Genomic DNA, 27,037 nt, shown 5'->3' on the forward strand with positions numbered 1-27,037 from the left:
CTGATTCAGAAGTTTGTGCATTGTGTCAAAAGTTGCAATTTAAGAAATTTCTAATTTGTCATGTACTTAGTACTGGAAAAGATCATCAGGCCAATTTATATCTAGGGGGGTCACTATTTAAAAATAAGGGGTTGCTCATTTAAGATGAGCAGGTTGCTCCCAATGCAGTCTCCTGGTCTTCTCTACATTGGGGAGACCAAATACAGACTGGGTGACCGCTTTGCAGAAAACATTCAGTCTGTCCACAAGCATGACCCAGACCTTCCTGTCACTTGCCATTTCAACACACCATCCTGCTCTCATGCCCATATGTCCGTCCTTGGACTGCTTCAATGATCCAGTGAAGCCCAACGCTAACTCGAGAGATAGCACCTTAGCTTCCGATTAGGCACTTTACAGCCTTCCGGACTTAACATTGAGTTCAACAACTTCAGACCATGAACTCTCTCCTCTATCCTCACCCCTTTTTAATTTTTTTTCAATCCACTTATTTTCATTTTTATTCATTGTTTTACCCACTTTTTTTTTTAAATCCCATTTTTCTATCCTTTTCCCCCTGCAACTACCCCAAAATGGCCATCTGTCACTTGTTCCATGTTGTTCTTTCAGAGTGCTTACCATTGTTCTGCTATTAACACTTTCGGATTTCTTACCTTTATCAGCACCTTCTTCAGCCCTTACCACTACCATTAACACTCCTTTTGTTCATGACATCTTTGTCAATCTCTCCTTCACCCCCATCTATTGCTGGCCTTCTATCCAGCTTCACCTGCTCCACCCTCCCTTAAACAGTATATATTTCATCACACGTCTACTTCTCTAGCTCTGAAGAAGGATCATACTCGAAACGTTAACTCTATTTTTCTCTCCACAGATGCCGTCAGACCTGCTGAGTTTTCCAGCATTTTTTGTTTTTATAGTGAGCAGAAATGTTTGAGGGTCAGGAGTCTTTGGAATTCTCTTCCTCAAAAGGCAGTGGAAGCGATCTTTAAATATTTTTAAGGCAGAGGTAGATTCATGGTAAGCAAGGGAGTAACAGGTTATCGGGGGTGGGCGTGAATGTAGAGTGAGGTTACAAGCAGATCAGTCATGATCTTATTGAATGGAGGAGAAGGCTTGAGGGGCCGAGTGGCCTATTCCTGCTCCTAGTTTGTATGTACGGCTGTATATGTAATGCACACTTGTTCCACTAATTAATGGACATCTCTGCTATCCCATCATCCCTTCTCCTCTTATCAAAATCCCTCTTCAATCCTTCAAAGGCAATCAGATTAGCCCTCTTCTGTCTGAACCTCGTTTTGGAGTGAAATTTGTCATCTAAGACAGATAGATCACAAACCAACATATAGGGATTCAATTCTCTGCTAATTTTAGAAAGATTATGTTCCAAAATTTTGTTCTCATGAATAACATTCCTACATCCCAGGGAGCTAGTCTTACTTCACGGAGTTGAAAAGAGATGTTGTACCCAAAATGAATGAGGTATGCCTGTGCTTTTTTAAAAATAATTCCTCAGCAAGGTAAATAATCAATTCAGAATTGAGAAAAACATTAGCAAAATCCATTTGAAGTTTTTTCTGAGAAATAAACTCAAATATAAACATTATTAGGTATTGCTTACAGCATCATACCCTAAAATTTCTAATTTTCAGCATCAATTTAATGAAAAGACCATTATCATGCCTTTTCCCATCAAGCCACAAAAATTTAAGTTGCTGTTGTGACCTTGCATATCCTTTACTCCTCCTACACTATCAAGCCAAGTGTCCAATCTGGGTTCAACGAGGGTTGCAAAATAGCAGCACCAGCAGAGCCAGAAGTGAAATGTCAACATGGCAAAGCTAAATGTTAATCAAAATCAGTATGCCATAGACAGACATAAGCAATCCCACAAATCAATGGATCAGGTCAGAGCTCGACAATCCTGCCAAAATCAGTCATGAAAAGGTAGCAGACGCTTAAGGAACTACTGAAAGGAAGAGCCTCCATTTACAATCACAAGCATGGCAAAACCCAGCACCAAAGTTCAAAAGATGACTAAAGCATTTTCAACCATCTTCTGCCAAAACTGCCAATTAGATGATCCTTCTTGGTCTCCGTTCGAGATCTCTACCATCCCAGTTGTCAGTCTTCACCTAATTCAATTCACTCCATGTAACACCAAGAAATAGCTGAGTGCACTAGACACACAACAAAAGCAATGTGCCCTAACAACATCCCAGCTAGAGTGCTCAAGATCTGTGTTTCAGAACTAGTCACACTCCTAAACTGTTCCAGCATACATAACACACATTTACCTGACAATGCAAAAATTATCCAGGTATGCCCTATCCATAAAAGCAGAACAAATCCAGAGCCAATTATTGTCCCATCAACCTACTCCCAATAAACAAAGTCATGGAAGGTATCAACAGTACTATTGCACCAATAACTTGCTCACCAATACTCATTTGCTTCTACCAGCATTATTTGACTCCAGACCTCATTAAAACTTTGGTCAATATATGGAAGCAAGAGTTAAATTCCAAGATCAGAATAACTGCCCTCAGTTCAATGCAGCATTGACCAAGTACAACATCAAGGAGACCTAGCAAAGAGAAATTAATGGGACGTGGGGTGGAGTTTGCAAAGGGGCCGGGTGGGTGGGAAAGGCGGATCTCCAATAGCTGGAGTTGTATCTGGCACAAAGGAAGATGGTTCCTGGAGGCACAAATCATTTCAGTTCCACGACTTGGCTACAGGAGTTGCTCAAGTGTCTTGACTGCCATTCACGTTCCCTCCATCATAAGTGAGGCTGTTCACTGGTAATTGCAGGCTCCACTTGTAATTCCACAGAATGAAAAATCCGTGCCAACTTGCAGGTGACCAGGGCAACATCAAACTTGATGATAAGTAGCATGTAACAGTAACACCACCCAAGTGCCAGTCAAAGAGCATTCCCAAAAAGAAAAGTCTAGTCAACCTCTAGTTGAGGTTAAACAGTATTACCAGAGTGCCCACCATCCTAGTGGTCACCACTGCCTGAAACACAATGGAAACAACAAAAAAAAAGCTTTGTTTACTATAACAGCTCATTATTCTATAGTTAAGTGGCTCACCTTCCATCTCTCCAAAGCCTCTCCACCACCTGTAAGGCACAAGCCAGGAGTGTGATGAACACTACTTGCCTGGAAGGATACAGCTGCAACAGCACTCCTAACTTCATTCAGCAGGAAATAATCTGCTTGATCGGCATCACATCAACTAGCTCAATTAAATATTTGCTAAGCCACCAACACAAGCGCGTACAATTTACACTGCAGCAAGTTGCTGAGGTCCTGTCAACAGCACTGCCAAAATCAATAACCTCCACTACCTAGAAGCAAGCAGGTTTCAGGAACACAATCACCTCCAGGTTCCTCTCAAAGTCACACATAATCCTGACTTGGACAGATAACATTATTTGTTGCTTGAGTAAAAATATGGAACACACTCTACATAATGCTGAGTACATGACACTGCAGCAACTTAAGATGGCAGCCCATCACCATCTTTTCAAGGGAAACTAGCGATGAACAATAAATATGCCAGCCTTGCCAGCAGTACCATAACCCAAAGAATGATTAGAAATTACTAGCATATATTTAAAAACTGAAGTTTGTCTTGAAGAAAAATGAAAAGGCATTTCCACCTCAAATGTTCTTATGTCACTCATTCTCACCCTGCTTAGCAAAGCTATTGATGTCTACTGAAAATGATGGAATAATTTTTTTGTTTTAATCTACATTAAGATGTATGGCCAAGCATTGCTGATTATTCTGGCATCACCTGGCCCTAAGATGAACCAATATAAAAATAATATTTGTAAAGATTTTAATTCAACCAAGCTATATTTGAGCTATCTTCACGGCACATGAACTAACAGTTGGTTTCCTGACGCTGGTTGGTATTGATCTTTCTCAAGAGTGAAAGGGATGTAACGGATGAAAGGCATTAATTTTGAAACTAGTTTTTACTGCTTGTGTTATTAAAAAAAAACTGTATTTGGAAGTCAAACTGCTGGTGCTGTGTTCCATAAATTAAATAAAATCTATTTAGAAGCTGATATTCTGGCCTAGCAAGAAATGCCTGTTAGCTCACTTTACATCTATGTAATAAGATTGGTTTGCGAGGTTAAAACATATTTAGTCCAGCTCTCAAGTTAATTGCTTCAATAGCACCACGTATTCCCCAACTCCATCAAAAAACACTTAACTGTTCTATTTAAGGGTAACTTTGGAGCAAAAGGAAAAATTATGCAGAATAAATCACATATAAACATCTTTAGTAATATCTTCACAATTTTTAAAATGGCTTTTAAGTACATTCTCATACATGACAAACCATTTTCTATTACAAAGAAAAATGCTTACTGCGTAACAACGTCTTAACCATCAAACAACACACAATGTTGGTTTTCCAGTAAACACAAATGCAGAAAATATTTAAGATTTAATTAAAAGTTAACAGGCCTACAAATGTAAAAATCAAATTTTTAGTATCATTCTTGACAAGGATTGAACTGGACAAATCTGGTACATTGAGAGAATGATTTGGATCACACATGCATTCAAATATTTAGGTATGAAACTGGACCGTCATACTCCAAAAAACCTTAAATCAGGTGTTTTGTAAATAACTTCCTATGTTTTTAACAAATGGAATATGTTGCAACATGTTTTTCCTTATCCTTATCCTTCTGAAACATGAATATCCACATTCGAAGAGAAAGAACAAAATTCCACTCAATTTTAAGCATTAATAAGTTGTGTCTTATTCAGAAACCTGCATTGTCATTTTAAGAAAATGTTCTTTCAAATGGACATTTGCGTATTAGGTAAATAAAACTTCAATTTTTGAAATGCTATTAGGTCATTTGGTTTCCCTGTGGTCTAATGTTTCTTCTACCTACTGACTTGGGCTGGGTTTTGCTTACTGAAACAATGCTACACTTCCAAGCCTATTTTTGCTTATTAGAAACATATGTGTACACTTCCATTGTGCACATCATTATGTTCAGAACAATGTTTGGTCAGATTAAGTCTATCTCAACACCATTACTTGCCTTAATTAGAAATTGGGGTAAATGGAAAAAAAAAATCATGGTTAAAAAAGTTACACAATATTATACAGGATATTGAGCCGTTTAAAAGGTTTCACTCAATCATCCTTTTACAGTGAAAAAAAATTATGCAGAACTTCTCCATGCTGAAGTTCAACTAATTCAAGTTTACTTTCAATCATCTAGATGGCGACAGCATTTAACTTTCAAACCCTATCAAAATCAAGAAACTGAACAAAGTTACAATGTAGTCTTGCAAACTATAATCGATCAAGTCAAGACAAAATATTATATCCCAAAGCAGTAAACTAGAGACAACTATTTTCTGGAAACACAAAACAAAAAACAAATTTCAACAGGAATCATGTTTGCCTGAAAAGTCACAAGTGACGACAACTCAATTAAGTTATTTATTCAGTTCAGTGGAACCAGTGGTCAGACAGCAGCTGTCTTTTACTTCAGAGAACCCAATATTCATTTGTTAAAAACTAAAATGCAGGTTCCACTGTACTTATAGCAAGCTTAGTTTGACATTCCTTTTTCCAATTGGTTTCTCATTCAGTTCACGAACAGCAGCCATTGCTTCATCAACCGTTTCAAATGTAATTACTGCATCGCCTGCAGGTAATCCCTTCTCATTGTACCGTACAGTGACGGACTCCGGAATAACACGATAGCCATAGAAGAAATCCAGTATTTCATCAACTGAGATTTTGAAGGGCAGGTTGAAAGCCTTCACAACAGCCATACCATTGGACATTCCCATTTGACCTTGGTAGCCTGAATCAAATCGAGATCCAAATCCTCCTCCACTGTAGCCCCCAAAATTGCTGCTTCCAGTGTTAAACCCTCCATAAAGTCCTGCTTCTTGGCCATACCTTTGTCCTTGCATGGATGATACAGAACCCAAATTACCAGAAGGTTCAAAGAAATGCTTAGCTAATTCATGCATATCAAGAGATAATGAGTGATCACTACCCCTACCATATGAACCAAAGTAATCGCTCTCCTTTTGACCTTTGGTTCTTTCATGCACAGAACCGACACCAAGTTCAAGCACCTCTTCTGAAGTAACCAGCTTTAGTACAACTTCTCTTCCTCCAAGCCTTTTACCATATAAGCGCTCAGCCCTTAGTACTTCATCTTCAGACTTGAACTTGACCAGAGCCTCCCCTAGTCCAATGCCATTACTATCAACAAGTATTTGGATCCCATGGTCAGCCACACCAAATCCTTCAAAGAATTTATAGATCTCGGATTTGGAGATATCAAATGGAAGATTACGAACATAAATGTACAATCTTGATGAGGAGTGTGCTCCTTCTCTGGACTGGTATCTTTTCTCTTCAATTCTATAGGTAGATTTTTCTCTTGATCTTTGCTTCTTAGCAGTGTCCATCAACTCCAACATTGCTTTTTTAGCAATAGGATACAGATAAACTGCACGGTTTGCAATGCATGTCTTATGGTACCTTAGAGCTTTACGATGTTCAGCAGCATTTTTAAACTTCACAAAACCCTCCTTAGTACTTTTACCATGGATGTCATATACAAGGTAAATCTGGTCATCTGTTACGTTCAGTTCGTCAAAGAAATTTCGTACATCTTTTTTTGAGATGCCATAGGGCATATTTTTCATCTGCACCCAATAATCTTGATCATGAGGTGAATGAGATCGTGACCTGCGCCTTCGAGGTGATCTTGATCGAGTTCGGGAATGGAAATATTTCTCTTCATGAGGAGGGGAACGACCTCTATTATCTCGATTTAGATCTGAATGCCTATCGTCTATAAACAAGTCAGTTCCCCCAGAAATCCATTCAAGCTCAGTGGCTCGATACACCTCTACAAATCTCTGCCCCATGTACTTTTTGTGACGTTTCAGTCCTTCAGCTGCATCCCAAGGACTGGCGAACCGTACAAAACCCTCTCCATTATTCAGACCCCGATAATCCTTTTTTAGATGAACTGCTTCAACTTGTAAACCATGGAAAAATTCTCTTACTTGCAGCTCTCTTGCAGAATATGGCATGCCATGCAAACGCAAGTAAACATCATCAGGATTAAAAGCTCCTTGTTCTCTCCTTTGATTGTAAACTGAATTGTCAAAGGAATCCATTGCCCCAGAGCCATTAAATTTATCCAAACTATCACTCATTCTTCTAGAAGACATTCCAAATAATGCAGACATGGAGGAAGCAGGAGTAACTGGAATGTCCTGTGGAGAAGATAGAGCCACTGTGGACATATTACCACTCATCATGGGATCCATGCGAGAGCCATAGTTGTTCATATCAGAATTTCCAACTTCACTTGGATGAAATGCATCCCTATTAATTCCATGTTGCATAGCTGCAACTAAGTTTTCAGCTAGTGTAGAAGACATGCTACCTAACCCACCTGTGCCAGGGCTGCTGAATCCCGACCTTCTATAGCCGGATGCTTCACCACTAGAGCGTGCGTATCTCTTACGACTCATCTCAATTGTACTCTGCATTTCATTTCTGCTACTTAGTGTTAGCTTTGTTCTGTTTCCTTTAAGAAAATCACCTGATCTCATCAAAGCAAGTCGTGCATCTTCATCTGTAGCAAATACAATAAATGCCTCTCCCAGTTCACCACCAATTATATGCACCCCTCCATCAGGAATGGTTAATCTAGAGAAGTAGTGACGAATATCCAAGGTTCCTGCAGAAGCTGGGAGCCCCTGCAAACGGATGACCACAGCCATGCTGAGCTCTATCAATAGAAAAAGTTACCTGCAGGCAAGAAAGGCACACAGGATGATGTCAAATTATGTTAAAAAGGTTCTGGATACTGCATTAACTTCCAAAATTATAATAAGTCAGAAATGCTCATGTTAATAAAACAAATTCTTCTTACTTGGCACAAACTTTTTTTTAAAACATTGAGTTTCACTTCAAAAATATAACCATCAAATCTCAAAAACTCCCAATTCGTGAACCACCTCCAAATGCACGGGAGTTGCTTTTGAAGATATCCTCCATGCCACAAGTTCTCCACAATGGTCTGGTAAATGACTGAAATTGTAGTTAATGTGAAAAATTTATAAACTATTTCAATTCAGCAATTGCACCTCAGCGGAGTGCAATTCACCCTGAAATAATGTGATGGATCAAAGTTCGGATGGTTTTATTTGCACATCGATGCAACATCAAAACTGCTGTCAGGCTAAGTGCAGCATACTACTACTGCATTCTTCCTTCTCCAAACAAGGAATATAAAGAGGACCCAGGGTTTAAGATTCCACCAAAATTAGCCAAAGACAAAACATGACTAATTTCCTAACTGCAACCGAGGTCCTCTGTGCATAGAGTCCATCACACCTTTCCTCCCACACTTCCTACCAATTAACTTCACACTAGTGGCAGGCAAATCCTACTTATTGTACACATACACAAAACAATCAAGCCAGTAACTGATTTTTTTCCTTCAATTATTCCTCTAAACTCTGTGAAACAAACAACTCCAGATATAAAAGCAACAGCATAATTGCAAAATCCATGACCGTGCCATTTTCAAAATAATTCCAGGAATTGAGACATCCACTACTGCACATGACTCAGCAGAATTATTAGGTCTAATGGATGGCTTTTTCAGGTAGGTTACAATATTAACATTGTTGTGAAAATATCAGATACTGCGGACTGGATTCTAAGTTCGTTTGACAACATAGAATTTGCATTTCACACATCCTGAATACTTACTTTTTGAATTACTCAAATCTTGATCCTTTTGAAGTTATTGTCCTTAGGTTTATGGCTTTAGGTGATTATTTGCTCCAAAAGGAAACAGATGGAAAGTGACAATTTTGTGGTGTGAAATATGCTCATTTTTAAATTGACCTTAAATGGATCATGCAGGCCATCACCTGCTCAGATAACTGCTTCCTGATCTAGGGACAGTAGAGCTGCAAAATTAGCACAGTGGGGGATTAGATATAATTTGCACAGGTTTCTAAAATAAAGCAAGACGACAAAGAGCTGGCAGAACTTAAATTGTTTTCAATTGCATCCATATCCTATTATTTTTTTCTGCCCAGCAACAATCGCAAAAACAAAAACTCAATGCACTTTGGACAGAATTCTAGATTACCCCATGGATTGAACTAAGCAGCAGTAAACAGCAACTCAGGAACTCCAAGAATCTAAAGGTCAGATTTTCCAAATTTTGTCAGCAAATGTGTCATCCATTTTCAAATAAACAAGAAAAAACCTCAAAAATGCTACTCAAGACAAATTTAAATTTTAGCCCTACATTTGACATCAAGATACTTCTTACAGAAGTTGTCTAAATTGAATTTGGAAAACAATTAAACTGCATATTTTCTAATTATTACCTTATTAGGTGAAGAAACCGTGCTTTAAAAACACAAAAATTGTGATGCACGGGAAATGCAAGTGCTCTAGAGTTAGGTATGCATAATAAAAAGTTCCTACCCATAAAAAGTCACTTGCAAAATGACAAATCTATGCAGATAAGCTGTTTTTCACTTTGCATTCTGGCTCAGGAATCACTTTTCATAATTGAGCCACAACATTTGCATTAAAACTCAAGTGTTATTGGAGGGTTTACGTGGCAATAACAAAGTTAATGCCTTATCCCAATTAAGAGATTTTCAGTTATCTATCATCCGTACCACACTTACCCGTCAAAAGGAGTTTCTTTTCAGGTGAAACCTCTCTGGACAGGTTCGTTAAAATCAACTCTATAGACTGCAAAAAAAAATTCAACAAGGTCAAACCTGTAACAAATGCAATTACAACCAAGATAATATTGGGATGATCAAGCTAATAATTTCAACTAGCTGATATCAAATACATTTTATATAAATTAGAAACATTTTAATAGTGCTAAATCTCGATGTGTCTACACATTCCATACCAAAACTACATTATCCAAACCAATTTAAAATTCAGAAAAAAATCTGGTTTTTCCAGGTATTTTTGTTTTGGATTTCCAGCATCCGCAGTTCTTTGCTGATATTTTTGCAAACTTTGGTGTGCATCCTAGTTCAAACGAATAAATTTAGATCTAAGATAAAAGCAAAAAACTGCGGACGCTGGAAACCCAAAACAAAAATAAAAATACCTGGAAAAACTCAACAGGTCTGGCAGCATCGAGTCCGTATGACTCTTACGGACTCGATGCTGCCAGACCTGTCGAGTTTTTCCAGGTATTTTTATTTTTGTTTTAAATTTAGATCTATGTGCTTCCTTTATAGAATAATAAAAAAAAAATTCCATCCACAGGAGACCACAGCTTCACCAAATTGTTCCACACGATAACAGAATTAGCAAAGTATTGTTGTAGAGGCTGATGAACGTTTTCGAAAACGTTTAACCCACGGTTCATCTCGTCTAGACATGAAGATTCAATCGAAAAAAACTCAAACGTTACCAGAAGCCGAACGCAAGCAGAAACCGGACAGAAACATAAAACTCTTTCCAAACAATTTACAATTATATAGTGCCTTTAAATATGGTAAAACATCCCAACGCACTTCACGTGAGTGTTATTAAAATAAATTTACCACCAAGCTAGTTAAGGAGATATTAAGGCAAAGGATCAAAAGCTTGGTCAAACACCCGGGTTTTAAAAAGCCGCTTAAAAGGAGGGAGGGGTGTGTTCTGGTGGAGAGATGTTTAGGAAAGGAATTCCAGAGCTGAGAGCAGGGCACAGCAGTGAATGAAAAAAAATAGTAAAACAGAAACCATACATTGGTTTGACAACTCAAAATTATGGACTCTAAAATTAAAATGTGCACACTTGTTTCGGCCATTGGAGTTAACACGACTTCAATCAATATGCAATGACGTCTCTTCCGCTGAAAGAGAAATTGGTTTCAAATTATATTTTTATTTGTCTCGGAAAACCGCAAAAACCACTTTAACAGCTTGGATAACAGCGCTAGTTAGATAATCAAGTGTTTGGGTTTGTTCAATTGTTCAAACTCAACTCGGCCTAAGAAATGAACCTTATGGCTCCATGTAAAATACCATTTACCTTCTTTTGTTTTCTCCTCAAATTTGTAGCATTCTCTTTTCCAAATGCAGAGGAAGTTTGCTGAAGCAAAGAAATGAAGAACCAGAAGTCCAATTCTGCTCCGATGGGGGAATGAAGGAAAACTCTGTAAGAATCAGTGTGTTTCAAATTGGGGGAGGGGGGGGGTGGATGCAGCCCCCCCTCCCGAACAAAAAAAAACCCCTGAACCACACAGCAATCTGCGGGGACTAGAATCAAAAAATCAGGCGGCAAGACAGTAACCGGGCTGCAGCTATAATCCCCTCCCCTTCCTCAGACCCCCCCCACCCCTCCCCCCACTCCAACTCCGCTCCAGCGGCCTCCACCATGACACCAGCCTCCCATCCACTGGGGGGGCTACATCCACCCGAGGAGAGGGAGACCGAGCCCCTCAGCAAATTAAAACCGCTGCTTCGGCCTCAATAGCCGCCCCACGGAAAGATAGGGATGGGGAAGCGGGGTTAAAGGGATGCAGAAGCGAGCCCATACCCAACCGGCCGCCGCCTTCTCCTCTCCACTCTTTTTTTCTCTCTCTCTGTCCGTCTGTCACCGACACGATGGCGCTTCCGCAGCGTCGGGAAAGAGAGGTCCCGCCAGCTCTGTACTTATCATGTTCATATAATAAATCGCAATCGTCTTCATTCACGACCTGGACGATCACCGGAGCTTTAAGGTTTTCTAAAATGGTTTAACTATTAAAGTTGATATTTTATCACGGTATTTGAATCTGTGGCGTATTTTTATTTTATTTTTTCTAAATGGGAGTTACAGTGAAGCGCGGAGCAGCCAGGACCTGCCGGCTGCCCCGGTGTGTTGTGGGAGTGCAGGGGGCGGTTGGCTCCGGCCATGGCGACCGGCAAGCTGCAGTTCTTCTGGGGCCCGCTGGCGCTGCTGCTGGCGCTGGGCCAGACCCTCGACCACTTCGTGCCTTTCGTAACCGTGCAGAACTGCACAAAGAAACAGTATTTCGATATTTCCCGAATGATATGTATGCGCTGTGGGGCCAACCAGCAGACAAGCAGGGATGGTGGGTGAAAAGTTGACAGTTTGTGAGGAGGTAGCTGCTGGTGCTCAGCGCCAGGTGCAGAAATCACTGTAAACCGAGCTACAGTTTGTTTTACCAGATAATGTTCTGTATCTGTAATATATACTAATAGGAGCAGGTCATAGAAATCTTAAGATAGTCTGTGCCGACCGAAAAACGAGCCACCCAGCCTAAACCCACTTTCCAGCACTTGGTCCATAGCCCTGCCTGTTACGGCACTTGAAATGCATATCCAGACACCTTCTCAATGATATGAGAGTTTCTGCCTCTATCACCTTTCAGGCAGTGAATTCCAGACCCCCACGACCCTCTGGGTGAAAAAAAACCTCTCCACAAATATTTCCACAAATCACTTTAAATCTATGCCTCCTATAGTCACTGACCACTCTGCTAAAGCAATTAGGCCCTTCCCATCCACTCCATCCAGGCCCCTCACAATTTTGTACATTTCAATCAAATCTCTCCTCAGCCTCTTCTGTTTCAAGAAGAACAACCCCAGCCTTTCCAATCTTTCCTCATAGCTGCAATTTTCCAGTCCTGGCAACGTCTTCGTAAATCTCCTGTGTACCCGCTCTCATTCCTTTCTGTAATGAGGTGACCAAAACTGCAGCTGTAGCCTAACTAATGATTTATACAGTTCCAGCATAACCTCCATGCCTCGACTAATAGATAAAAAAAATTCCATATGCCTTCTTAATTACCTTGTCAACCTGTCCGGAGTTCTGTGGACATTCACTCCCTCACTTTCTCTACTCTCAGTATCCTGCCATTTAATGTGTAGTCTTTTGCCTTGTTTGACCTCTGCAAATGCATCACCTTACACTTCTCTGCGTTCAATTCCATTTGCCACTTGTTTGCCTACCTGACCAGTCCATTGATATCTTCCTGTAGTCTACAGCAAGCCTCCTCGCTATTGAACGTGCGGCTACTGCAAACTTCTTAATCATTTCACCTACGTTTAGGTCCAAAATATTAATATATAGTACAAAAGACAGGGAACCCTACTAGCCTGTAATTATTCGGCCTACCCCTCACTCCCCTTTTAAATAAAGATACAGTGTTAGCAGATCTCCAATCCTCCAACACCTGACCTGTATCCAGGATTGGAAAATATTGGTCAGCCCGTCTGCAATTTCCTTCCAAGCTTCTTTTAACAGACTGGGGTACATTTCATCCAGCCCTGGTGATTTATCCACTTTGAAGGATGCTAATCCCCTTAATACTTCCTCTCTCCTTATGTTTATCACAACCAATACTTCACACTCCTCCTTAACTACAATGACGGAAATGTTCCAGCTTTACACTAAGTGCAGTAGTGAGCAGGTAAAACGACGTTTTACCTGCTGGCCGGAATGGCAGCTTCTCATGCTGTATCACCCCAAACCCGCTGCATTAATTATGCATTCCTGCGAAACATGCCGTTTCCATGGCGGGTGGGCTCTCAATTGCCCACCACGGCATCACCTCACCGCTTCATCAAGCCAGGTGCCATATTTGAAGTGCAGCTGCGCACACACCTCTCAGTGCTTCCAGTCCAGGACTGTTGCACGGAAGACGTGGCCCCAAAAGATAATAAGACTGCAGCCCCCAGGTTCAATGACGCGTCCCTCAAGCGCCCTTTAGAAACAGTGGAGGCCCACCGTGATATCCACTACCCGGCTCTGGCTGCACGATGGGCAGCAATATCACCAATCTGGCTTGGGAGGCAGTGGGAGTGGTGGTCAGCGCCAACACCCTGCAAAACAAGTCAGCCACCCAGTGCCACAAGAGGATGAATGATCTTTTCTGTTCCGCCAGGGTAAGTCACTCTTCTCATCACTCAACTCATACACTCATAAACCCATCACACATCCACAGGGCCCTCACTCACTGCAAGTTCAAGGGACATCACCATTCACACTCACACACACCTTCATTGTCCTCATCCCATCCATGGGGCCACTCACCATCCACACATGCCAGGCATACTTATCATCTGGCCTGGCAGGCCTCCTGCTTACACTCTTTCCATCTCTGTTCATTCAGAACAAGCTGTCACACAACAAGAGATCGCAGACTGGTGGAGGAATGCCTGAAATCAAGGTCCTCACATACTTTGAAAACAGTCATCCAGTTGGCCGGCGGGGATCTAGACTGTTCCTGTGTTGACGGTTGGCAGTGCTCTACCAAGTAAGGATCCAGCAGTGCAACATCCATCAGACAGCCATGCTGTGAGTGATGTGTCCTGTTTCACAGGCCACTGGCATGCACTAATTATCACTCCTTACTTTTGCAGGCACTTCAGGGAAATAGCCAAGAGAGTCCATGACCCAGGATCTCCAATCAAGCCCCAAAGGAAGTTCAGAAGAAGAATCCACTGAAACCCTCCCTGAGAACCCATCACAGCGCTCACCCACACCATCCACCAGCGAAGAGACACACATCTTGGTGGGACCTAGCTTTACAGTAGCCTTAGGATCACAATCTAGTGAGCACATTACACTTCCTGATCCGCAGCAGGGGCTCCCAGGTGTCCGGCACTTGGAATTGCTAGAGGCCGGAAATTTGCTGAGTTGGATGATGAGCCTCTGGACTCATTCATGTCACAGTTGCTGGAGCTGCAAAGGCAAACTCAGGAACATCAGGAAGGGATGTCCACTGCAGTCTTCAGATTGCAAGATACAAGGGAGGAGTCCGTCCACCTTCAGGCTGAGGCGATAGCGCCGGCATGCCAATGCACCAAGGTCAACACTGGTTGGATAGCGGCCAGTGTGGAGACCTTGGTCCAGGATGTCGCTCCTGCATTACTGCGTGGGCTGAACTCAGTAACCGATGCCATAGTTGGCCTCCAGCAGTGTGTACGCGAGAGAGGTGTGAGGAGCCTGATCTCACTCCAGCTACCCCTTCTCCTCAAGGAGTCAGCCAGGGGAGTCGGGAACCCATAGGGAGGAGGATCAGCAGGTGTACCCTCCTGGGGCCATCCATCCAGGTGACTCCGGGAGTGTCTGGCTCCCGAATCCCGACTCGCTGTGACCTCAGTAGTTTCAACTCCATAGGGGTTGAAGAGGAGGGTGCCACTGCCGCACAGCAATGTGAGCACAGCGAAGAGACACACATCTTGCACTTCCTGATCCACAGCAGGCGGCAGCAGGGACTTCCCAGGTGTTCAGTACTTGGAATTGCTAGTGGTCAGATGATGAGCCTCTGGGCTCAGTCATGTCACAGTTGCTGGAGCTGCAAAGGCAAGCTCAGGAACATCAGGAAGGGATGTCCACTGCAGTTCTCAGATTGCAAGGCATGAGGGAGGAGTCCGTCCGCGAAAGTAGGCCAGGGCTCTCCACGTCTCAGCCCTCCAGAGGACGTCCACCAAGGTCATCACACAGGGTGTAGCAGTCCTCCGCTGTGGATGTCCGGGGAGCACCAAGACATAGCAGCAGGGTTAGAAAGGATAAGAAGATGTAACTCTTTCAAAGTCAAACAATTAAACTAAATTAACAAAATGAAGGATAAAGTAAACACAGCCACTAAGTTAGGTTAGCTGTAAAACCAAAGACGAAGTTTAAAGAAAACTTACAAACGTCAGATCAAAATGATATTAAGAGGGTCGATAAAGCACCCCAGCCCCTGTGGTGCCCACTGGGCACGGAAGGCCTCGACGGTGCCGGCAGACACCGCATGCTCCCTCTCCAGGGACACCCGGCCGCGAACGTAGCCGCAGAAGAGGGGCAAACAGTCAGGTGGGAAAACACCCTCGATCGCCCGCTGCCTGGACCTGTTAATGGCTAACTTGGCCAAGTCCGGGAGCAGGTTCACGAGGAGGTCCTCCTCCTTCCCGGCCCCCCTCCGCACCGGGTGTCCGTAGATCAGGAGCGTGGGACTGAAGTGCAAACAAAACAATAATAAAAGGTTTTTTAGATAACTAAAAAGGGAGTGCAGCCTACAACAATTAACATAGATACGGTCCACGGACTCCACAAGACCACAAAAAGGGCAGGCATCTTGGGAGTCCGTGAACCGACACATCCTACAATTATAGGGGACTGCTGTGTGCAACACCCTCCGCTCCAGGTCCCCGATGGAAATTGGGAGGACACCTCTGTAGAGGGCCTCCCAACGGGGACCTCCGCCACCGGACGGCAACAAGGCACTCCAGGGAGTGTCCGGGCAGCAGGCGAGGGCAAGGAAGTGAAGGGTGTGCAGCAGCAATCCGTACAGGAAACTCCTCCCCGCTGTGCTAAATGGCACGGAGGGCATTTCCCCGAGGCAGCTCATATTGCGGGGCACCGGCTCCCGAGGGAGGGTTCAGGGCTTGGGGCCAATGTGGAATTCCATCCGAACTGGGGAACGCTCAGACGGAAGACCACCGTGCACCTGTGCCACCTCGAGACCCGAGGGGCCGAGCACAACCGTCCTGAAGTCTTGAATGGCATCAGCCGCGAGCCGGATGCGCCAACTTCTGTGGAAGCATCTAGCCCATTCCTCCGCCACTCAGCACGTCCCCGATCCTGGTCACCCTGGCAGCCACAGCCCTCCTCTCCGCCAGCCACTGAAAAGGACGGAGGGGCGGATTCCTGAGCAGCAGCTCTCTGACGATAGCCGTCAGTCCTGACAGAGGAGAGCTGCATCGCGAGGCGACCATGTTCCAGACTTTGATCAGGTCCTGGTAAAAGACGGGCAATGCCTCCAAGGAGCCACGAAGGCCCCTTAGGTCTATAAACAGGAGCTGCATGTCATAATTCAGGCCATGCACCTGGCGGAAGAAATACGTCACCAGGGCACACCAACTCGGAGGGGGCTCAACGTAAAGGTATTGCTGCAGGGCCTGAAGGCAGAAAGTCGCCATCTGGGTCCAGCGAGGATGCTCGCAGAGTTGTGGGAGGACCTGCCGCAGGTCGGCCTGGAGGGTGCCGGAAAGCTTGACTCCCCTATAAGTCTGGGGGAGCTGACCGGCGCCCACGACAGTCTCTCTCGGGGCAAATCCCTGGGGCTGGACAGGCTGACAGTGGAGTTCTTCAGGGCGTTCTGGCCCCTTCTTCCTGAGGGTGCTCCTCCTCCCTCTATGTTGCCAGGCACTTCCGTTGCTCCCTTCACCATCGTTTCCGTTCTCTGTATGCCACGAGGCATATAGCTAGTTCACAAGACTCCATGCTCCTGAGATGGTACTTCTGCAGGATGAAAGAGAGAAAGATGCATGGGTTAGTTTGGGTGTTCCTAGAACCTCTCTTTGTTAAGTCTGAAGGTCCCTTAATGCATCCTGGAGAGTGCTGGCCACCCATTGGACTGTGTGCTGTGCTCTCAGCGCAGGTGCTGGCATTCTCCTAACCTGCACTGCAAGGCTGCATTGTTAGGTTGAACCATGGGGGAGACTGGAACAAACTGGGATGATGACATTGCAAGGGTCTGTGAGCGCCTCCCCCAGTGATTGTTCCATGGCCAGCTTTGCAAGGAGATTGTACAACGTACCCAGTCGTCCAACTGTTCTGAAGCCCACTAAAATGCTCATTAGTTTGCAGTCTATGCCCAAGAGGTGAAAAGCTCTGGAGCGCTTGCTGGCACTTTCATGCTCCTGCATTGCTTGAGTGGGCAGATAAGCTAGAGGCCCGATTCTACGCATGTCAATGTGGCTGTGTCTGAACTGTCTCAGCTGCAGAGGAATAGTCACTTTATACAAGGTTTCCCTAATACATGGCCGCTTCCCTCCCCTCCCACCCTGCATGTGCTTGTGCACTACCTTCAATTGCAGGGCAGCTCTTGCCGCCACCTCTAACACACCTCAACCCCTGGTCTGCCCTTGCCCTCACCCCCAAGTTGCCTCAACCGCAGGGCAGCCCTTGCCCCTTCATCGCACCTCAACCCTGAAGTCCAACAAGCAACTTGGGCAAGCACTCAGCAACGTTACTGTGTACTCAGCTCTGAGTTCCCCTCAAAGTGCAACCCGCCAAGCACACTGCATGCCTTATATATGCTTACTTTTTTAACTATTTACTATAATGGAGATTGGAAAGTAAAATAGAGTTAGTCACCAATCAGCTCCTCTTGTACTTGTAAGTTAGATACTTAAGGGTAAAACTTTTACGTTTTTCTGTCTTTCTAATATAATAGAACCTAGCTCTAAGCTTTCCTAGCTTAGAGACAAGGAAATAAAACTTTTTTTTTATTCATTCATGGGATGTGGGCATCGCTGACTAGGCCAGCGTTTATTGCCCTTGTTCAGAAGGCATTTAAGAGTCAACCACATTGCTGTGGTTCTGGAGTCACACATTGGCCAGACCAGGTAAGGATAGCAGATTTCCTTCCCTAAAGGGGCAAAGCACAAAAACTCAGCTGGTTTTTTACAATAATTGTTTCAGCATTATCATGAGACTTTTAATTCCAGATTTTTACTGAATTCAAATTTCACTGCTTTGGTGGGATTTGAACCTGAGTCCTCAGAGCATTACCATAGATCTCTGGGTTACTAGTCCAGTGACAATACCACTACACCACCACCTTTCTCTGGAGACTGCTTTAAAAAAAGGTATCAGATGAAGCACCTCTTCTTCCCTGTGCACCAAATTCCTAACTGTACACTCTGTCTATGGCTCAAGCATTGTCTCCTGTCTCCTTGTGTGCCCCTTATTCATAGCGTAGGTAGAGAAAAATCTGTTTCTTCTGGTTGAGGAGCCTAACAGACATATGTAAAAATCAGAACCAGACCTTTCAGAAGTGAAATTAGGAAACAAACAAAGGGCGGTATAAGTTTGGAACTCTTCCACAAATGACAATTGATGCTCAATCAACTGTTAATCATAAATTTGAGATTGATAGGCTTGAAAAGAATATAATCAACTCAAAATTAGCCATGAAAACAAAGCTGAGAATCCTGGAATGCTATATCACACCAATTTTGACATATGGAAGTGAGTGTTGGATGATTAATGAAGCAATGCAGAGAAGAAATGAGGCTGCAGAGTTGTGGTTTTAAGGCAAATAATGAAGATATCGTGGACAAGTCACGCTATCAATGAAGAGGTGCTAGTAAAATCTCAGACCAAATGAACTCTGCTGCGCAAGGTCAGAACGAGACAGTTGAAATTTCTTGGGCACATAATAAGATTTAGAAAGTCTGATGCTGATAGGAAAGATCAATGGTAAAAGAGATTGAGGTAGACAAAGACCAATCTTTTTGAAGAGCCTTGTAAACTTGATGAATGTATCACTAAGGAAGATGATCCACACCTCTATAGCAAGATTAACAAAGAGGCCCATGGTCGTCAACACCCTTTTAGGGCATGGTACCTGAAGAGGTATAGAGATATGCTGGGTGCCACATTTTACTGCTGTACTGGAGTCATATGCGGAGCAACAATGTATCACTCTATCATTGCTATCAGTCCTCCAGCTATACTGAAAACTGTAAGAAATGCACTTGCTGAAAGCTCCAGCATTTTGAGTGTAAAGTATGATTATTTCTAACTTATGGGAACCAGAAGACATGACATGGTGGCAGCAGTTGTCTGTTAGTAAAAACACAAATATTTTAAACAAATTTAATGCTGAATTAGATTGAAAAATCAATCTGAATTAACGCCAGAGAGAAAAACTGAGTGAATTGTGTGAAAACCAAATAAACCCACAGCTCCAGCGCATGATGGATTGGAATGCTGCTGATGATGTAGAGGTATTTGAAAATTTTAAACCCAAGGTCAGACTGACATGCAGCAACTTTATAAAAGGCACTAGCGAAGAGGAAAAGGTCAGCCACATCATTTTGTGGGCAGGAGAGAAAGGGTCAAATTTGTTTAATAGCTGGGAATTGACTGAAGATAACAGCAGAAACCCAGACAAATTTTTTGAAAAATTCACCACACATCTCCAGTTAAAGCCAAATCATCAGATCTACCAATATGAATTTCAAGGCCTGAGGCAGGAATCGGATGAGCCTGTTGATAATTTCATACAAAACTGAAAAATGCAGCCAGAGAATGCATATTTAAGGATACAGATTAAAGGCTGCTGGATCTGCTTATTTGGGATTCTGTGCACCCAGAAGTACGAAAAGAATTAATTGGAAAGGATAAGCTCACAATATCACAGGCTGTAGACACATGAAGCCACAAGTAGATAGATGAAGGTGCCGACTACCCAAGCAGCCAGCTTTCAGTTAATTCAGTTAAGAGAAAGACAGCAGGATTGATGCAGTGAAACGGCATAATAATGGCTGCCCAAAATAATGCACACCAGACAGAGAGAAAGATGTACAAGAGCTGTGGACGATCACATGAGTTCGCAGACAGAAGAAAATGTCCTGCATATGGATCAAACTGCAGAGTTTGTGGAACACCAAATCACTGGGAAAATAAGTATTGAACAAAGAAAGAAGATGTGTGGTGACCAGGTGAGGAGGACTGAACAGGCTACCCTCTATTCAGCTTCCTCACTTGTTCACAACAAAGGTTTTTAAATTTCTTTTCACATGGATGCCTTTTCCAAATCCCAATTGTATGTTTTACTATCTATGCAGTGAACAATAAGGAGCCAATCACTAAGTTTTTTTGAGTAAAAGAACAAGTTTATTAGTTCCTAAACCCGAGGGAAAAAATAATAAAAGATGCAACATTACATGCACACACACGCAGATATCAGAAGTAAGGAGAGTTAGAGTCCAAATAAAAAGTTAAAAGAATATACCGTTAAGTCCTTTGCTTGTCCTTGAGGTGTAGATTGTTGAACGTTGCAGCTATTTTAAGTTGGCTGGTTCCTTTAAAATTCTGGAGTTGAATTGAAGTCCATGTAACTGCATTTGCTAGAGAATTCCTTTTTAAAATACCGTAATTCATCTTTCAGAAATCAGTTAATTTCTCCTGAGGTTCTTTCCGATGGACAGTCACTATCTCTTGTGCTGGACTTTTAGACTGTAGAGATAGAGCTTTACTTAACTTAAGAGAGAGAGAGATTCATTACTGCTCCATTAGCAGCTTCTCCAGATTCCTTTGTTTCTGCTTAGCAAAGCCAGTTCTTAAAGCTCTGCTGTAGATGTATAACCCAAAGGAATTTGATTACTATGTCTGCTGGCATCATTGTTTTAGAAGAAGTAATCACATTTTGATGTTCCAGCTCAGAAACTTTTGACGCATTTCAGGACAGTAGAAACCAATAGGAGATGGGTTCATTCATCCTCCACAGGGCGTATGAGTGTCTGTTGGTTGTATATCCTGGCTGGCTAGTCGTTCCCCATTGTTCTTTTTTGACACCCCCAGGTGTGACATTCCATGAGTAATTATGTCAGCAGTGCAATCCATATTGTAACTTAATGGTCAACTTACACTTCCAGACAGCAGGTGACTTGTGGAAGCCATCTCTAGTCAGTGCTTTCTTGTCTTTAAACAGTTAAGTATGTTTTTGGTTTCCTGGTGAAATTATCAGTTGATATCACTCAGTCACAATTTCCATTATCATCGTGACGGAAGATAAATGAGTTATCAGAGTAAGCAACAGGGTGAATGTGAAATAAAAGGAATCAAAACATCCACGTCCTTTAAATGACGACAATTTTGAGGACACAGTAAGCACAGAAACTATGAAACTGCATGAAACGGTTGGATGCAACATTTCCCAGAGAAAAGAAATTCACAGAACCATTCAGATCAAGAAGAGGATGAAAAATAAGCCCAGAATCATAAATCTGAAGCTGAAGCTCGATACCGGAGCACAGAGTAACATCATATCACTCAGACTATACCAGAAGACCCTTCCTGAAAATTTGAAAGAAAATGGTTATCCAAGGAAAGATGCTCTGAAACTGAGCAACGCCATGCTAATGGTAAATGGGGGAACTGAGATTCGACAACTAGGGACAACCAAAATCAGAGGGACAAACAAAAAAACTGTTAACCATATGTTCTATATCACTGAAACAGATGATTCTGCTATCTTGGGTTTGAGCAGTTGCAAAGAGCTGCAGCTTATCTCAGTAAACCATGAGATGAAGGAGGCAACATAGAGGGTTAAAGGTAGTACACCCATTGAAAAGCACCCTCTGATCAGAAGCAAGGAAGACCTGGTACAAATGTATCCAGGGTGTTTTGATGAGACAGCTGGATGCTTTGAAGAATTTGAATATCACATTCAGTATTGACCAAGCAATGAAACCAGTGATTCACCCCGCATCTAAAGTACCAATAGAATTAATAAAAAACACGAAAGAGAGCTCCAAATGATGGAAGAGATTACCAGAATCACAGGGCCTACGGACTGGATAAATTCCATTGTGGTGAGAGAGAAACCAATGTGTAGATTATTTGAGCACATTGAGAAAGACTGGCTGGGAAAACTAATAATAATGGCTGCCCACAATTATTGCCTTCTCCTATTTGTCCTTGAGAAAGTGCTCTGAGCCCTCTTCTGGAACTGCTGCGCACTATGGATTACAGTTTTTCATAGTGGTTTTGACACAATTGACTTGCTAGGCCGTTTCATAGGTAATTAAGAGTCACTCACATTGCTGTTGGCCTGGAGTCACACATAGATCAAAAAGGATAAAAATTTCAGGTTTCCTTCCCTAAAAGACTTCAGTGAACTGGTTAGGTTTATAATGACAATCTTGTATGTTCATGGTTATCATTACTAATACTAACTTGAGTATTGCTGAAAAATTGTACTGGGAACCCCTCTAGGCCCAGCTGTCACAAACATCTTCGTTGGGTTCTATGAGAAACACATCTTTGATGGAATGACACCTAACTTCCTACCCCTTGCATATTTCCGATAAGTAGACAATGCATTTTCTGTTTTGGATCCATAGCTGCACGCATGACTTTCCTTACACACCTTAACACGTTGCATCCTGCGCTCAAATTCACCTTTGAAATGGAGCAGTCAAATGAGCTCCCTTTTCTTGATGTGTTAGTTGAGAACTCTGCCAATGGGTTCTCTACTACATCTACCACAAGCCTACCTTCACTGGTCAATATACGCATTGGGATCCCTACAGTTCTACTTGCTATAACATTGGCCTAATCGGCAATCTCGTAAATAGGGCCCGAGCCATTTGCTCACCGTGCAAGCTTGATGCTGAAGTAGGGCACATCAAAACCATCTTACAAGATAATGGCCACCTTCATCAGATCATTGCTCACTGTATATCGTGCAAACTCATGAATGGGCATAAGGCCACCACTTGCAGTCCTGAAAAGTATCTAGTCTACCTCAGATTACCCTAGAAGGGTAAGATATCTCAAAAATTTGAGCAGCAGGTGAAACTCGCCATTTCATCCAGGCTTGGGCTGACAAGTGGCAAGTAACATTCGCACAATCTCCAACAACAGAGAATCTAACCATTGCCCCTTGACATTCAATGGCATTACCATAGCTGAATCCCCCACTTTCAGCATCCTGGGGGTTACCATTTATCAGAAACTGAACAGGACTAGTCATATAATTACTGTGGATACAAGAGCAGGTCAGAGGCCAGGAACCCTGTGGCGAGTAACTCACCTGACTCCCCAAAGCCTGTCCACCATCTGTAAGGCACAAGTAAGGAGTGTGATGGAATATTCTCCACTTGCCAGGATGAGTGCAGCTCAAACAACACTTAAGAAACTTGACATCATCCAGGACCAATCAGCCCGCTTGATTGACACCTCTCCCACGAACATTCACTCCCTCTGCCACAGATGCACAGTGGCAGCCATGTGTACCATCTACAAGATACATTGCAGAAACTCACCAAGGCTCCTTAGACAGCACTTTGCAAACCCATGACTGCCACCATCTAGAAGGACAGGGGCAGCAGACACATGGGAACACCACCACCTGAAAGTTCCCCTCCAAGCCTCTCACTATCCTGACTTGGAAATATATCACTGTTCCTTCACTGTCGTTGGGTCAAAATCCTGGAACTCCACACCCCCCCCTAACAGCACTGTGGGTGTACCTACACCACAGGGACAGCAGTGGTTCAAGGAGGCAGCTCACCACCATCTTCTCAAGGGCAGTTAGAGATGGGCAATAAATGCTGGCCTAGCCAGTGATGCCCACATCCCGTAAATTAAATTTTAAAAAAGCATGTCCCTTTGGCTGTTTGCAGCAGGCAAAGTACTGACTGTACCCAACCAGCCCGTGCTTGCAAAACTCAAAATGTAGTGTCTAACATTAGATGTGATTCCACGGTTGGGCAACATTTGCTCGACAATCCTGAGTGTGCTAAGAATTACACTGACAACCAATTTAAGATTGGTCAGGCTTGCGATGTGTCTTACTTACATGTGCTAGAAGCTATGTATGTTCATATGTTCAGGGACAGAGGTGGGAATCTGTGTATGGATCCAGAAGAAATGGGAGAGATACTAAATGAATACTTCTCATCAGTATTCACCAAAGACAAGGACTTAGCGGTCGATTTGTCTCGGGAAGAGTGTGTAGATAGCCTGGATCATGTTGAGTCAAAAAAGAGGTGTTAGGCGTCTTGAAGAATATTAAGGTGGATAAGTCCCCAGGGCCAGATGGGATCTACCCCAGAGTACTGAGGGAGGCAAGGGAGGAGATTGCTGGGGCCTTGACAGAAATCTTTGTATCCTCACTGGCTGCGGGTGAGGTCCCAGAGGACTGGAGAATGGCCAATGTTGTTCCATTGTTTAAGAAGGGTAGTGGGGATAATCCAGGAAATTACAGGCCGGTGAGCCTTACGTCAGTGGTAGGGAAATTACTGGAGAAGATTCTTCGTGACAGGATTTGCTGCCATTTGGAAGCAAATGGGCGTATTAGTGAGAGGCAGCATGGTTTTGTGAAGGGAAGGTCGTGTCTCACTAATTTGATCGAGTTTTTCGAGGAAGTGACAAAGATGATCGACGATGGAAGGGCAGTGGATGTTATATACATGGATTTCAGTAAGGCTTTTGACAAGGTCCCTCATGGCAGACTGGTACAGAAGGTAAAGTCGCACGGGATCAGAGGTGAGCTGACAAGATGGATACAGAATTGGCTTGGTCATAGAAGACAGAGGGTAGCAATGGAAGGTTGCTTTTCTGAATGGAGAGCTGTGACTATGGAGTTCCGCAGGGATCAGTGCTGGGACCTTTGCTGTTTGTAGTATACATAAATGATTTGGAGGAAAATGTAACTGGACTAATTAGCAAGTTTGCAGACAACACTAAGGTTGGAGGAGTTGCAGATAGTGAAGAGGATTGTCAAAGGATACAACGGGATATAGATCAGTTGGAGACTTGGGCGGAGAAATGGCAGATGGAGTTTAATCCGGACAAATGCGAGGTAATGCATTTTGGAAGGTCTAATACAGGCAGGAATTATACAGTAAATGGCAGAACCCTTAAGTGCATCAACGGGCAGAGGGATCTGGGTGTACAGATCCACAGGTCACTGAAAGTGGCAACGCAGGTGGATAAGGTAGTCAGGAAGGCATATGGCATGCTTGCCTTCATTGGCAGGGGTATTGAGTATAAAAGCTGGGAAGTCATGCTGCAGCTGTATAGAACCTTGGTTAGGCCACGCTTGGAATATTGCATGCAATTCTGGTCACCACATTACCAGAAGGATATGGAGGCGCTGGAGAGGGTGCAGAGGAGGTTTACCAGCATGCTGCCTGGTCTGGAGGTTATTAGCTATGAGGAGAGGTTGGAGAAACTCGGATTGTTCTCATTAGAGCGACGGAGATTGAGGGGCGACTTGATAGAAGTTTACAAAATTATGAGTGGCATGGACAGAGTAGATAGTCAGAAGCTTTTTCCCAGGGTGGAAGAGTCAATTACTAGGGGACATAGATTTAAGGTGAGAGGAGAAAACTATAGAGAAGATGTGCGGGGCAAGTTTTTTACGCGGAGGGTAGTAAGTGTCTGGAATTCGCTGCCAGAGGAGGTGGTGGAAGCAGGTACGATAGTGGTGTTTAAGAGGCAGCTTGACAAATACATGAATAGGATGGGAATAGAGGGATATGGACCCCGGAAGTGCAAAATGTTTTAGTTGATGGGCAATATGATCGGCCCAGGCTTGGAGGGTCGAAGGGCCTATTCCAGTGCTGTACTTTTCTTTGTTCTTTGTATACCAGGGTTCTGTCCTTTGCAGACAAAAGGAACATGTGCACACATTGTGCTCTCTTCAGCTAAACATAATAGGCAACAGTGATTCCCTGGTTTATTCCCAGGTCAATGCCTTGACCAATCATGGTTAACCTGCTTGGTTTAAATTAGATAAAGCTTGGCAGTTAACTATCAGGTTTCAGTTAACTGGTTCATTCTTCATGGCAATGCCTCCACCAGTCAGAGTTTACTTGCTGATCAGTCTCTTCTCGTGCAGTATTAATTGTTGTTTCCTTTACATTTGGTATTCTTGCAAATTGTCCTGATGAGTGCAAAACGAAAAGCTTCAGAACTTGCCTTTTTTTTCAGCAATACTGAAGTTCTGTACTACCAAGTGACTAGCTTTTTATTCCGGATTTACCTGGTAACGTGAATTTGAACTCACATCTCCACATGATTAGTCCAGTAAGAATCACTAAAGTTCTGTATCCTGAACTAGTCTACTGTAAATACCCTAAACTAGTCTACTGTAAATGCTGTGATTTTAGAAGAAAGTTACGTAACTTAAGGGAGCTGTTTCAAAATTTATCTAAAGATTGTAACAGATTACTTTTCTAGACTTTCAGTGTAAGGAATGCATTTCCTAGATTCACCTATTGGTGATGGTAGTAGGCTAGCTACCCAGAAGTCACAAATTCAGTTCCTACCATGACAAATTGTGAAATTTGACTAGCACCTTAAAAATAACCATGAAAATTGCTCTGCCAAAAGCCTCATTGGCGAGATGGGCTTTGAGAAGTTTTTTAAAAGTGGAGAAAGATTAAGATCTACAGTGAGGAGAACCAAGATGGTTGAAGGCTCTACCTCAAATAGTGG

The 27,037-nt window shown here is 43.0% G+C and overlaps 2 protein-coding genes across 12 annotated transcripts in view; one reads left to right on the forward strand and one right to left on the reverse strand.

The window, feature by feature from the left end:
- LOC144679867 (RNA-binding protein 12-like) overlaps window positions 1-11,693 on the reverse strand; it is a 215,431-nt gene extending 203,738 nt beyond the window's left edge. For 3 of the 11 annotated variants that reach the window (XR_013576443.1, XR_013576442.1, XR_013576441.1), the window contains exons 1-2: window positions 11,108-11,652; window positions 9,750-9,816 (exon numbers count right to left, since the gene is read on the reverse strand). Coding sequence is in view for 3 of the 11 variants with exons in the window: in XM_078540750.1 (XP_078396876.1) it covers window positions 5,592-7,811 (2,220 nt within the window). In the remaining 8 variants the exon portion in view is untranslated. Of the gene's footprint in view, window positions 1-4,286; window positions 7,840-8,808; window positions 9,012-9,749; window positions 9,817-11,107 lie in introns of those variants that run through there. The other 8 variants (XR_013576440.1, XR_013576439.1, XR_013576438.1 and 5 more) reach the window with 6 other exon arrangements.
- A 278-nt stretch (window positions 11,694-11,971) lies between these two features.
- tmem67 (transmembrane protein 67) overlaps window positions 11,972-27,037 on the forward strand; it is a 292,510-nt gene continuing 277,444 nt past the window's right edge. The window contains exon 1 of the mRNA XM_078541238.1: window positions 11,972-12,152. Within this exon, the coding sequence (XP_078397364.1) occupies window positions 11,972-12,152 (181 nt within the window). The remainder of the gene's footprint in view (window positions 12,153-27,037) is intronic.

Source organism: Cetorhinus maximus, chromosome 4 (assembly GCF_964194155.1).
Source record: "Cetorhinus maximus chromosome 4, sCetMax3.hap1.1, whole genome shotgun sequence".
In the NCBI taxonomy this organism is placed as follows: domain Eukaryota; kingdom Metazoa; phylum Chordata; class Chondrichthyes; order Lamniformes; family Cetorhinidae; genus Cetorhinus; species Cetorhinus maximus.